The following is a 15259-nucleotide window of genomic DNA, read 5'->3' as shown; positions in this document are numbered from 1 at the left end:
GGTCCCTCCAATTCTAACTGCAGATTAAAAACACCATTTTTATTTCACTATTAGGCTCAACTCAAGCCCAAGTCCTCTTTAATATGGGGTCAAGGCTTCCTACAAGCTAAGGAATTAAACCATGACCCATATCGGGTTAGCCCAACACTTCTAACCCGAGATTCGGACCATTATAAAACTATATTTGTAAGGATGTATTATTAATAGTTAAAAAAAGTTGTGAAGTTTTGCAGAGAAGCACAATGAAAAAACCCGTCAAACCCCAAGAAACATTAGAGAAATCTACAAAAGTCTGACAAAAATCATCCGATGCTGATCCCAACTAACCATCGAAAATGTCCATTGGCATTCAAGATGGCTCCCCATATTCCTTTACACCAATCTTAGTCGACGATACAAATGACAAGGATACCAACAACTATAATATTTCGGAGGATGAGGATGATCTGGACCACGCCGATATTGACTTTATTACAGGTACCTATTTTGGTTTTCTCTCCATACAGTTTTTGGATTGAGCTTAAAAGTTAATGGAGACTAGTATGTCAAGAACGATGGTTCAAAAACTGTTAGGATGAAACATCAGGATTCATGCGCTCATAAACACTATTTACCCCTCTAGAAACTTTCAAAGCCACTCACACTTATGGATCTAGAGAATTGATACTTTTTGGAGGGATTCCAAACCGATTTTGACTATGAGAAGATGCTTGTCGATGGTCCTTGAATAATTATGGCCAATGCCTAACTGTAAAACTATGGTCTATGGGTTTCAACACTTCTTAAGCTTATCCTACATCAATCATGATGTGTATTCGTTTCCCAGGCTTTAATGAATATATGTTCAAAAATAAAATTCTTACAAATATTGGTAAACTTGTAGGTAATGTTGCCAAATTAGATCTTCGGAAAGATACCAGCAATATGAGAAGGTTTGCAAGAGTGGCAGTGTACATCAACTTGTAAAAACCTCTTATCTCTTGAATTGTGATTGGAGATAAGATCCAAATGGTCGAATACAAAAACCTCACATTTGTTTGTTACTCATGTAGGATATTCGGTCATCTGAATGATGCTTGTACACAACTGTCGTCCCCGTTGATTGCTATCAACAAAGATTGTCTCGTTGCGTTCCCTATTACATCGGTTTCGAATGTCACCATGCAGGGTAATGAGCAAAGTACGGATCCTAATGAGGACTCTAACACTAGTCTGACCAGACCCCGTACAGTCTGTAGATGATCATTGAGAGCCGCCCTGCCGCCCTCAAACAAACAATAATAGGAAACAACTCATTGCTAAGGCAACAAAGTCTTTAGGGTCCCGTTTTGATTCTCTTGTTGTTTCCCCATCTGAAAATGGTACCACTGTCCAAAATGGGGGAGAGAATCCGGGGAATACTAACGTTATGCCTTTCCTGGGAAACGTTTCCTAATTTGTCTCTACTCCCCCGTCGATTTTGAGATCTCTTATCCCCAATGATATGAGGAAGTTATTGCCAAGAATAAAGTCCCTAAAACTACAAAAAATCACGTTAATTCTTTTGTCTATAAACATACATTTTATCCCCCGTCCAACTCATACCCTTTTGGACAATCAGATGGTGGTGGGCCCATGTTCCTCTATGCCTACATAAACCCTTAACCCTACTGCCCAATCCCTCAACCCTATTAAAAATCCCATGTGCATATCCCTCTCACCCATGCATGAGTTAAAAAAACGCCTTGTAAACCTACACGTGCATGAATGATATCTCTTCAGCGTTGTCTCCCACGTTCCACTCATCCTCTAACAAGTTTTCTGAGCTGAATGTTTTCCAACTTTGTGAGCTTTAATGGGTTTTTATTTTCTTCGATCACCCAATACCTTCTTCAATAATTCCCTTGGAATGAAAGGGCAACCAATAATACTTTTCTCAATCCCAATCCCCATACGACCGTCAAGTTTAACGAAAACCATGCTCTCAAACCTCTCAAGTCTCTACACTCTCCTAGTATCACGTTTAGCCATCGTTTTGTCGCATCTAAAGGGAAAACTACGCTTTACGCGTTTATAAACAAAGACAGTAAACCTAAACCAACAAATTCGTTAAAACGCGATAAATAATATTGTGCACCCCTACAGAAACAAGGTTCGACCAGTAACCTAAAGGTCGAGTTCCCAACCCCGGATGCTGGTTCAAACAAGTAAGGTGTTCCCTTACCCATAATCTTCTATGGATTTTTCCTTAATGTTGTGGAACTATTAGATATGCTGTGGGGTGAAATTCCTCAAGGTCTTTCGTAAATATAGACATGATCATAACCCCTCCATGGTTGCTTTACTTGAACTCTGTATTAGTGACAGCAAAGTTGACCAAGTCATCTCTAAACTCGATTTTGAATGGTCGTATCATGTTGAGGCCATTGACTTCTCTGAGGGGATCTGGATCTTGTGGAATTCTCCTATCTTTGTTATTATCATCTCGATCCACCTCTAGTACATTAATGCTAAACTCAAATTTTCTTCATTCCCATACTCTTTCCTCCTTACCATTGTTTATGTCAGTTCTGATAGGCACAAGTGTGAATCTCTCTGGAGAGACACTCCCACGTGGTGAATCCCTCCCAGTACCCACTGATCACCATTGTTTCCACTTCTAGAGGTTTTTCAAGATCCGATAAGGCAAGAACTGGCTCACTAATCACCACTGTCTTTAAATCATTAAAGGCCTCATGATATTCCTTTAACCAAACCCACTCATTTCATTTCTTCAGTAAATCAGTGAGTGATTTTACCCTGTGGGAATAACCCTCCACAAAACGTCTGTAATAATTGGCCAAACCGAGGAAAGATCTGAGATCACTAACATGTTGCGGGGTCGACCACTTATTGATAGCCTTCACCTTATCTTTATCCATACGAATGCACCATTGCTCAATGATATGGCCTAAAAATTGGACTTGGGTTTAGGCGAAAGCACATTTCTCCTTATTCACAAACAACTGATTCTCTCACAATCTCGCCAACACCAATCGAAGATGCTCATGACGCTCTTCCATGGAAGTTTTAAATATCATTATATCATCTAGATAAATGACTAAGAACTTATCGAGATAGTTATGGAACACTTGATGGTATCCCAACCTGAGATCCAACTTTGTGAAATACTTGGCATTACTCAGCTGGTCAAACAAATATGCAATCAAAGGAATATGATATTTATTCCTGACAATTACTTTATTTAATGCCCTACAATCCACAGACAATCTCAAACTCCCATCATGTTTATTCTGAAACAACACAGGCGCCCCAAAAGGTGACTTCGAGGGTCGAATGAATCTTACTTGAAGCAACCCATCCAATTGCTTCCTTAACTCAGCCAACTCTGGAGGACTTATCTGATAAGGGCACTTTGCAGGATTAAATCAATCTCATGATCCACCGACCTTCTATGAGGTAACTCTTTTAGCAAATCATTTGGAATTACATCCTCAAAGTCTTTCAATATTTCCCGAACACCCTTGGGAACATTACCAGAGTAGTCATCCTTATTGGAAATCGGAAATACCAAGAATGAAGGCTCTCCCTTCTTCACTCATTTATTAAACTGGATAGTCGATAATATCTTCTTTTTATGACGTAGAAGAATCGTAGCTGGTACCATACACAGTTACTCCCCTATTAACATTAAATAACTTAACGCTAGAACATGAATCACTTGGGCTTTCATCATAAAATCAAGCCCTAGGACCACATCAAAATCATCCAGGTGGGAAATAGTGAAATCTACAGTTCCTTCCCAAGACCCAAGTTTGATACTCACCCTCTTTGCGCCTCCACATATCATTAAAGCAGCTAAGTTAACTGCTTTCATTTGTCCCACCTCTTTAGTGACAATCAAATCACATCTATTAGCTTTATCAGGAGAGATAAATGTATTTGTTGTTCCCGTGTCGACTAGAGCTTTATAGGTTTTCCCATTTACTGAAATGTTTGCATACATCAATTATCTCTCTGGCTCTTTTCTCAAGCTACTCAGTTGAGACTGTAAGGCAGTGATAGATAAAATCCATTCTAGCTGGCTCAGGTTCGCTATCTTCTGTGGGAGCGTTCACTTGGCCTCTGACATTTGTTGTTGCCACCATGGAATTAAAAGTACTTCGTTGTGGACACTCTGTAACTCGATGAGGCCCATTATAAAGGAAACACTTTAATGAGGGTCTATTCCCTCTATTGCTCGATCTAGGACCAGCATGAACTCTATTTTGGGTTGGGCCCCTTCTAGAGAATCTCCTATTCACTCCACAACCCGTTGTCTTCTCCCATCGAGCTAGCTTATTCCCACCCACTTGTTGGGTATTAGCTTCACTAGTAGAAGGCGCCTTACGCTTTCCAAGATGATCGTTGTAATCATTAAAGTACTTATCAATGGTTATCGTTACTGTCAGATCTTGTACCTTCTGCCTCTGCAACTCAAGTCTAGCCCACGGTTTGAGCCCTTGAAGGAAATGAAACAATTTATCCTTTTTAGACATATCCTTGATAACTAGCATCAAAATTGAGAACTCTCTCACATACTCCCGTATGATTCATGTATGACACAATTCTCCCAACTTCTAACTAGCGTTATAGTCTACATTCTTAGGGATAAAAGAATTATTCAATTCTTTCTTTAACATGTCCCGAGGTTTTATGGAGCACACTCAATCTTTGAACTTGGACTGCCACCATAACTTAGCGTCACCTCCAAATACATCGAAGCCATCGCCACCTTATCTTCCTCAGACTTGGTGCGTATTGCCCGAAGATACTGCTCCATGTCAAACAAAAAATTCTCAACCTCTTTAGCATCCTTCACCCCATCAAAACGTTTGAGATCAATGATGATATTGGCTCGAATGCCCACTTTCACCAGGGTTTGTAATCAAACTAGCTATATCCGCTTACACTAACTTGAGCCTTCAGCTCATCATACCCAAGTTGTATGGCTCATATGGAATCTCTTGCCACATTCCCTGATTTAGTCACTGTCTCAACCAATTCCTCTTGAGTCTCCTCAACTTTCCTCATTCGATCACCAGAGATCATATGCGCTCTAAGGGTTGCTAATGCAGCTTCAATCTCATCTAATTTTTATTGATCCACATAACTCGTCTCTTGTATGACCAGAACTGCAACTTCTTGCTCCTTACATCTGTGAGAGCTTGCTGATCCACCATTACGCTTACGAACCATTCTCTTTTGTTCGTCAGCACATCTATTTCTGCAACACAAATAAGCACCCTCGTGCCTAAATAAGGAAAATAATTGAGCACCACTGTGTTGAATTCATAGCACCTCTGTGCTTGAATTAACGATTGAGCACCTCTGTATTTCAATCAACAAACTGACACCTTTATGCAGTTAAAAATGACTTTGCACCTTTTTGCTTCAGTCTAGAATCTGGAACCTCTGTGCTTGGTAATGATTGAGCACCTATGTGTTTCAATAAAAAAATTGACACCTCTGTGTAGTTAGAAATGACTGAGCACCTCTGTGCTTAAGTCTAGAATCTAATACCTCTTTATGTTGTAATGATTGAGCACATCTGTGCTTATATCTAAAGTTTGGCACCTCTGTGCTTATATCTAAAGTTTGGCACCTCTGTGCTTTAAAATTGATTGAGCACATATGTGCTTAATCTAAAGTTTGGCACATCTGTGCTTTAAAATTGATTAAGCACCTTTGTGTTACAATTCAGCAATTATGCACCGTTGTGTGTCATATAGGCAACAAGTATCACCATGCTTTAATTAACGGAACGAGCACCTTCGTGCTTTTTAACCAAAAAAAGATCATGCACCTTTGTGCTTTGATACCAAGTGTCATGGACTTAGCCTAGTTGGTTCGGTTGCTAACCCGTGCGGCACTCAAAAGGGACACTTCCCTACCTAGTCAGCCTTAATCTCGTATATCTGATAAAACACAAACATGAATCTGGTTATACCTTCGCAACAACAAGACGCTTCGACCAAAGACCAAGACTGTGGGGAATAACGGATGCACCTGGTCGACCTCAGACTTCTCCGAGGTTAAAAATGTTTTATTAATGGAAAAATAACATCGGGTTACAGAGAACTCACCCACACCAGGCAGTAGGGGTAGGTCTCGATGGTGTTCACAGACACATACATCAGTGTATCAGCCCAAACTCTGTCGGCTGTCCACCCCCTATATATATGCGAAAACAAAATAACAAAAATGCTACATGTTGACATTAAAATGCTTAAAAAGAGGACAAGCTTATTCTACCTTGTCAATAGGCTCTATACATGGTTAGCCTTGGTGTACCTATCCGGTTGTGGCCCAATAAAAGGGACGACCATGACAACATCCCCTAATCCTACTTCCTCAATAAACTCTAATGCGTATTTCATTTGGTTTATCAAAATTTCTTCTTTTGACCTTAAGATCTCAAAACCAAGAAAATATCTTATTCTCCAAGATCTTTCATTTTAAAATTATTGTTTAAGATATTCTTCAGTTCTTGCAACATGACCGCATCATTTCCAGTCAACAGTAAGTCATCCGCATATATAAGAAGAAGAATGATCTTAGTTCCTTGCTTCTTAATAACATAGTGTAGTCAAACTTACTATGAACATAACGATGTAGAACAATCGATGAACTAGAAACAATGAAGAACAATCAATGAATGATCTTGGTTTGTTGCTTCTTAGAAAATATTTTAGAAACGATGAGGGAAAAACAAGAATTTAGAAAAAATGATGAAGAGTAATGAGAAGAAACAATCGAAGCTCTAGAAGAAAAAAGGGGAAAAATGACAGCCCAAAAAGAACTAGGCCCAAAGAAATAACCTTAGACTGATAGCATGTTAAAGAAATAGTTCGGAGTTAAAGAATTCCTCAATATTATTGATTAATACAATGTACAAATTATGAAGCTAAAGACTAACATTTATACAATAATCTTAAAGCTAACAAACTCACAACTAACTGCTAACGACCTAAATAATTTATTAACAACAAAACTGCTTCTAACACTTACCCAGAAAATTGTTCTGTGTTCATATTTTTGTTTAATGGACTTTGAATAATTTTTTTTTGGAAAACTTTGAACAAATTCAATCAAGTTTAAAAGTATTTTGCCCTTAATTTGTTATATCAAAATAAGTTCAACATAGAATTACTGACATGTAAACATAAAGATCAAAATAGAATGAAACATAAAGATCAAAATAGAATGATATTGACAGTTTGATGATTGATATAAAATATTTCAAAGTTTAGAGACCATTCTAAAATAGATGATATAATTTGAGGACATCCCATGCAAATTCAAAAATAAAAATAATATCATATTCGAATTATTATTTATAAAAATTGATATTTTTTTCAAAATTTGAGACATAAATTTTTAACTGAATAGAACTTAAACAAGCAAACAATATAATAATGATGATCACCACTGGCTTAGGTTTTGCATAGCGGAACCATCGCATCCATGCTAGCTGGTATAGTTCTAGAGGTAGTGGTACGAGTAGATATGTATTGTTTCGATCTTAAATCAATATTTTTAGTTAAAACTTTAATATCTTTTGATTGCTTCAGTCGATCTTAAATCCATCCATAAGATATGAGGAGACTTGAGCAAGTAGGAAGTATGTTAATATCATGTGTAAATTCGATTTGAATTTAATTTAATTTGATCACGTATAATTTTATGTGATATATATGTTATTTTTATAGATATATATGTTATTCATAACTTGTTAAATTGAGCTTGTAACACCCCTTACCTGTAACGTATTATCAACATCTCTATGTGATATATATGTGAAGTTTGAAACCATAATTTAATTGTGAAGACTAATTTATATACCATTTAAAATTTTAGGAGCATTTAAATAATTAACCCTCCCTTGAAAATCAAATGAATAATATATGAAATTTTTATTAGGAATATCGATACCCTAATTGAAAATATTGATACATTTGTATTTGTATCGATGCTAAGAAGGGGCATTGATATTATTTTCAGCCTTAATGTTTTAATATTTTTGTGAAATAATTTTAAAGATAGAGATCAAAATAAAGCTATAATATTAGGTTTGATTTTAGAAAATACAATAATTAAGTGAGCAAAACAGAAGTAAAGTAATAAGTGTGATTAAATAGCTAGTTTACTTTTAAGATTTATGACCTCTTAAAATAATAAGTGAGTGATTAAACTCAAATTTTAAGCATGAACCGAACGACCTAGTGGTAAAAGAATTGTTGTTATTCATTGAAGTCCTAAGTTTGAGTATTAAGAATGCCAGAACTATGAGCGTTCAGTGTCAAATAGTAAAGAATTTAAATTTCATTTGTTTTAAATAATTTTAACCTTTTTAACACATATGAAACATTTTCCATATGTTTTGGCATGTTTCTATTGTTTGATAGTTCTTTTGATTTTATATTTTTCTCAAAGTTGGATTTGATGACATCTTGACTAATCAAGATGACACTTATATGTGGATAGTTTTCTTATGTCGCTCGACTCTAATATACAATTTGCTAGTGATATTTCAGTAGTTTTCATCTCATGTTGTGGTTTGTTTGTTGATGTAGTCAAATCTATTCATATATATATTTATTTGAGTATTTTGATTGGATTTTTAACATTTTTCTTATACAATCCTTGTATGATCTCAATGGCTAGTTTATTGAGATAATAGTTATAGAAAATGTTATGTTTGTAATCATTTTTCATAATTCTAAGTCATTTTTCATAATTCTAAGTAACTAATGGCTTCTATTAAAAAAGTAAATAAATTTCATCTAAAAGTCCAAAGACACTGACGGATACATAAATAATTTTTTAGGGTAGCACACACATATTAATTATTGAAATTTTCCGTATGAGGTGAGGACAAATAAAATTTTCAGATGGGCACCGATAATAAAATAGACAACTAATATAAACAAAATCGAATTTTATGGCTAGTATGTATCCACCTTGAATATGTTTTGCATCTGCCAGTCTCCGGAGAACAAGTCCATTATCATCCTTCATCTTTACGAATTCTCGCATCCAAATGGTATGGCTATTACGAAGTTAACACTGTGGTCTTAAAGACTCGCTGTAAATCTTAGTCTACAGTCGATGCATAAATGAAGGAAGCGATACTTGATCAGGGCGTTCACGTCGAGAGGTGTATAAGAACAGTTTTCTCACCAGACAATGCCAGCAGTACAACGCTATTCCTTAATAAATGATGCTAAAATTTTACTCATATATTCAACAATTAGATAGGGGAAAAGAACATTAGACCAAAACAATTAGATGAACAAAGTTGATGATAAAAGCATCATAAGACAGAGAAATTAATGAGTTAGCAAAGATTAATTTCAAAACTTTGAAATTTAAAAATCTATAGTGTAATCATTAAGGACATTTATTTCTTCTCCATATATGTAAAAGATTGCTTAACAATAATAATAAATGCCCCCAACAGTTGGTTTTGGGAATTACGTTGGGGAAGACACCATCATTGTCTCCTGCAGTAAATATGAACATTTTTTTTATGTTGTAAGAGTTAGCCTCTTATCTTCAAAATATAAAAACCCAGACGTTCTGTTTACAGATGAATCAAACTATAAATCAGTTGTTGAAGGAAGAATAATCGGCAATGATATTGTTGGGAACTTTGTCCAACCATGCACCGTTAATTTCTCAGGCAAAACCGTTGAAAAATGATTTCATCTCACTCTATAAGTGGATACTCCACATGGGAATAACTAGTCCAAAATTTTGATGTACAATTGAATCAAATTAATACACACATACATGCGTGGTAAATAAAAGTTTAATCTACGAATATTAATGGGAAAAGCTACCCTTTACTCTTCTCTACTTGTCTCAACGATAATAAACTAAGATACGCCAGAACTGCAATAGCTATGAATTTGGTCTATGTAATTTGATGATTAATTTAAACTGGTCTATATAATAAAGGGTCAAAATTTATACTATACCTATAATAAAGGGACATGATACAGGGGAGGTGGATACCACACCTTCCTGAGTTTGATTTAGTGCTGGGCCTTAGCCTCGTATAATGTTTGAGATATCTATCTAATTCAATACACAAAATCATAACTAATAAATAAGGTAAAATTTGTCCGTTGGGTGGGTAAGAAAATTGACTTATTAAGTCATCTTTAAAATTAATTTGGCATTTACGTCATTTAGTATATTGACTTGGAACTCGTCACGTGCACATGATGAATTTTAATAAAATATATATTTTTTTATTAAAATTTGTAACTTTGACTTAATAAATTTTAATAAAAAATTATATTTATAAAAATTTATCACATCATCATGATGAATTTTAATAAAATAATATTATAAGGTAAATTCATCATATGAGCGTATTGAGTTTCTAAATGCAACATTTGTCGTGATCCCAAAATAACTTTAGAGATGATTTAGTAGGCCAAATTTTTATCCGCCTTACTTGTAGAGCCAATTCTACCTAATAAATACTTTGCAGGCTCAGCTCAAATATCATTTATACAATGAATTCAAACAAGTAATGATGGATCGACCCATACGGGAGTAAAAGCAGATTTAGAATAGAATAAAGGCGCAATATTAAAATTAACTCCTAATGTTTATTAAAATATTTATTTTAGTTTTTTTTAGAATATTTTAGCTATTAACATTTCATTTGAAGATAAAAAGTCTTTGTTAACACCCGATTAATATTATAAAATTGGAGCCCTTTTACAGTTTTATCAGAAAATGAAACGTTGATGTTCAAAATATTCCAAAAAAATAAACGTCAAAGTTATATCAAATATTAGAGATCTTTTTATCTAAAATTAAACATTGAGAGACCAAAATCTTAAAAAAGAGGCTAAAATGATATTTTGGTAAATATAAGGGACTAATTTTGGTATTATGCTTAGAATTAACTTGGACGTGTAACCAAACAAAACTCAACCCGAGGAGCCCGACAGCGGAAAGTTGTGATTCCGTGCCACACTTTCTTCCCTCTTTCTTATTAACTCGTTGACAAGCCAACTAGCCAAGTCCAAGCTGGTTGTTAAAGATTTGGCACGTTAGAGGCAAGTTGGCTTTTGAAAATGCTTCTTATGTGTTTTGATGAAATGCTACAGCGAAATTTTAGGATAGTATAGTTGTGGGGTTTTCTCTTTTGTTTTTTCAGATATGTTTATTGTTTTGGTTGCTGAAATTACTTTTTACGTGTTTGAAGAAATTCTAGGATAGAATATTAGCATAGTTGTGGGGTTTGCTTTTCTGTTTTTTAGATATGTTTATTGCTTTGGAATGTGGAGGCTCGTGAGGTGTGCAACTATTGAAGAAACTGAAGCAGAGAAATCTTCCATGGAGAAAGATGCCGTTTTTATACAAACGGGTATTGATATTAAGTTTTTTTTTTTGGTCTTTTTATTAGAAAGCGAGAATGGAGAAGATGATAGAAACGGTTAGAACTGATTTCAATTCCATAAGGACAGGGAGGGGGAAACCCCGTCATGCTTGACAAAGTTGAGGCATGGAATCTTCTACAGGATCACATGGTTTATATTGGATTATGAACGAGCTATCCTGGAAAATGGTTTTCAAAAACCCTGGTTTAGTTGAGGTATGGAATCTTTTACAGCCACTAATTTGGTTTAAAACAAAAGCTTTCTTACAACGATTTAACGGTGTCTTGTTTTAGGTGGAATATTATGGAACTCCAGTCAGCTTAAAAGGTATTGCTCCTGATTCAAGTACTCTCTTGATTCAGCCCTTTGACAAATCCAGATATGGTATAAGCCAGATCTTATAAACATTAGTCAATATTTGGATTATGGGTTTTCAGGAATTCATAATTTGGAAAGGTATGGCAAATGAAAGTCAGCTATTTTACGGTTTGTATTTGATGAGTGGTCAGAATAGTCAATATTTGCTCGTTATTTATTTGGTTTTGTGGAATTATTGTTGCTAAATTGGTCGTGTTATGTTTGTTTTCTTACATGTCCTTACTTTTCAAAATTAGTGACAAAACGGACGCATTCTGCATTTTTTTACTATTTGGTCATGGTTGGAGACATGGACACGACTCTGGGCATGACGCGGTCTGACGTGGCAGTTTCTAGAAGGTCCAGTCAACGACAGTTTCTAGAAGACTTCCTCCGCACGCCTTCTGGAAGATTAGGAGACTAATTTAAGTTTGAATTTAAATTAAAAAACAATTATCTTTAGGATTATTTTATTTGTTTTCTTTGTTTATCCTTTAGGCTTTGAGAGGTTATAAATACCCACTTGGGGTAAGCCTAAACTCATCACTCAAATTACATTCTTTTTTTCTCTCTAGTTTTATTAAAGTTCTCTTTTTACTTTTCAAGTTTTTCCCTTTTTTCTTTATTTTCAAGCTTTATTTTTAATATGCTAAGTATGACTTTTGTCATGCTTAGCTAAACTTTTCATAAGCCGAGAGCTGTCGCGATGATTCAATTCCAACGGGAGAATTGAAACGGTCCCTTAATATCTTCGGAATATCTCTCTTAATCTATGCGCTTATTTTTTTCAAAATCAAAACAGTTTTCAAAATCAAAGATTGACTTTGGTCAAGAGGTTGTTGCGATTAAATGTGTGGGAGGAAGATTCGGCTTATAGAAAGCAATTCGACTTCCTGGGAACACACTTGGCGAGATAGCTTCGCCAAGAGGGAATTGAGATCGAAATTGATGGTTATTGAAGCAACAATCCGAGTCGGTCACCATGAACTTAAACGGTAATTGATCTACGACAATTGATGTTGATAGAATCAATTCCCGAAGCCGGAATCAAAGATTTCCTTGGGTATTCAGTATACAAGATAGTGTCACGAGGATAGCCTTTGTAGACAAAGTAACCGACGTAAATCCCGAAGAGAAAATCTCATTCGATGATCTAAAGGAAATTGAGTCAAAGCAAAGCTTGAGGATATTTTTATCATATTCATTTACAACCTTTATTACCTTATTTTTACCTTAATTGCTTTTATTTACATAATCGTTTTTCACCAAAACCCCCCATTTTCTATATTCACGCCTGGCATAAATAATTCAGACATAAATTCAGAATTTTCTACGTCCCTGTGGAATCAGCCCTTATTTCTCTATACTGCGAATTTCCTTTATTTATTGATTGAGAAAAAGGAATTTATTTTGACATCCGAAAAGACAGATGTCAATTTGGCGCCGTTGCGAGGGACTTCGCCAAAGTTACTAATTTTTGTTTGCTTTTGATTTATGACCAGATCTAATTCGGGAGCATTAGTGGAGTACGACCCGGAGATTGAAGCCAAAGCTATGAGACTCCACGCACAGGCACTTCGGGAAAGAAGAAGAAAACAAACAAATCTAGAAGAAGAATCGGATTCAGGTAATATAAATCCTATGGCTGATCTTACTATCCGGGAGTTAGCTGCGGCACCTACTGAACAAGTGCCTTTGAGCATTGATTTTTCCCAAGGCGAAACTCCGTACCAGTTGAAAACTGGCCTAATTCATCTCCTCCCTACATTCCGCGGATTGCCGAACGAAGATCCACAGAAACATCTCAAGGAATTTCATATGGTCTGCTCCAGCATGAGACCACAAGGAGAAACCGAGGACCAAATAAAACTTAGAGCTTTTCCTTTTTCCTTAGTCGATTCGGCTAAGGAGTGGTTATTTTATCTTTCTCCTAATTCTGTTACTACATGGGCTCAAATGACTCGTCTTTTTCTTGACAGGTTTTTCACTACGACAAAAGTAAGTGAACTACGAAGGAGAATACTTGGAATCAAGCAACTTGATGGAGAGTCACTTTACGACTATTGGGAGCGGTTTAAGAAGTTATGTTCTAGTTGCCCACAACATGGGTCAACCGAACAAACACTCCTTCAATACTTTTATGAATCTCCCCTGGAAATGAAGATGATCGATGCTGCCAGCGGTAGAGCTTTGGTGAATATGACTCTTACTGAGGCTAGAGACTTAATATCAACGATGGCCGCAAATTCCCAACAATTTTGCACAAACAATGAACCTTATCGAAGGGTTCATAAGATAAGTTCATCTTCCATAGAAAATAAAATAGATAAGCTAACTGAAGTCATAAACTCTCTTGTTGTAGGAAAGACATGACCAAACCGATTATGTGGAATATGTGCATTACATGATCATCCAATAGACGGTTGTCCACTGATTCAAGACGACGCAGCAGCTCAAGTCAACGTAGTCAGAAACTTTCCGGGACCTCCCCAAAGAGCTTATAATCCTTACGGTAATACATACAACCCATGATGGAGGGATCATCAGAACTTCAGTTATGCTCAGAACCCAAGACCAAATCAAGGCTATTAAGCGAGACCTCCACCACCACAACAACATCATAAGTCATCATTAGAATCGATTATCGAGAGGTTAACACTATCCCAAGAAAAATTCCAGACTCGAACTGAAGCCCACTTCCAAGAGATGGACAAACATATAAGCCAACCGACTCAAGCCGTAGGGAGATTAGAGTCACAAAGGAGGCAACCATCACAAACTGAGCCGAATCCAATAGCGAATGTTAGCGCCATCACCCTCCGAAGCGGTACAATTTTTGAACAACCAGACCCAAAGGAAGTAAGTGCAAAATCCCAGAAGAAATAAGAAACTTCGAACTCCAAAAGGGAAGAAGAAACAGCTGAAACAGGATCCTAGAAAGAGAATGATGAAGAACAAATAGACGATTTGATGCCATCTCCCTATGACGTGCCACTACCATTTCCATCGAGATTAGTTAAAAAGGATAGAAAAACTGAGGAAAAGGAAATATTAGGCGTTCTTCAGAAGGTGGAAGTTAATATACCTCTTCTTGAGGTTATTCAGAAAGTTCCAAGGTATTGCCAATTTTTGAAGAATCTCTGTACGACTAAAAGTAAGCTTATCGGAGTCGAGAAAGTAGATTTAGGTGCAAACGTCTCAGCAGTTTTCCAACGGCTGCTTCCACCGAAATATAAAGACCAAGGTATGTTTTCAATACCTTATAAAATTGGTGAGGTTAAAATCAAGCGAGCTATGTGCGATCTAGGTGCCTCTATCAACTTAATGCCTCTCTCCGTCTATAATTTAGTTTCCACCGAGCCTTTGAAAGAGACGAGAGTTACACTTCAGCTGGCCGACAAATCAGTTATTTATCCTGAATGACTGATAAAAAATGTTCTAGTAGAGGTAGAAGACTTAATTTTCCCAGCTGATTTTTA

At 36.0% G+C, this 15259-nt stretch overlaps 1 protein-coding gene across 1 annotated transcript; it reads right to left on the bottom strand.

The window, feature by feature from the left end:
* Nucleotides 1-2543: 2543 nt before the first annotated feature.
* On the bottom strand, nucleotides 2544-2900 carry LOC120177316 (uncharacterized mitochondrial protein AtMg00860-like). The gene is made up of 2 exons (XM_039183502.1): nucleotides 2778-2900; nucleotides 2544-2693 (listed from the first exon to the last, which is right to left on the bottom strand). The coding sequence occupies exons 1-2, from the start codon at nucleotides 2898-2900 to the stop codon at nucleotides 2544-2546; spliced, it is 273 nt and encodes a 90-aa protein (XP_039039433.1).
* Between the last annotated feature and the right edge of the window lie 12359 nt (nucleotides 2901-15259).

The sequence above is a fragment of the Hibiscus syriacus genome, unplaced genomic scaffold, assembly GCF_006381635.1.
Source record: "Hibiscus syriacus cultivar Baekdansim isolate YM2019G1 unplaced genomic scaffold, ASM638163v2 tig00112285_pilon, whole genome shotgun sequence".
Taxonomy (NCBI): domain Eukaryota; kingdom Viridiplantae; phylum Streptophyta; class Magnoliopsida; order Malvales; family Malvaceae; genus Hibiscus; species Hibiscus syriacus.
Note: the sequence above shows the minus strand (reverse complement) of the source record. Positions and strands in the feature narration are given on the sequence as shown.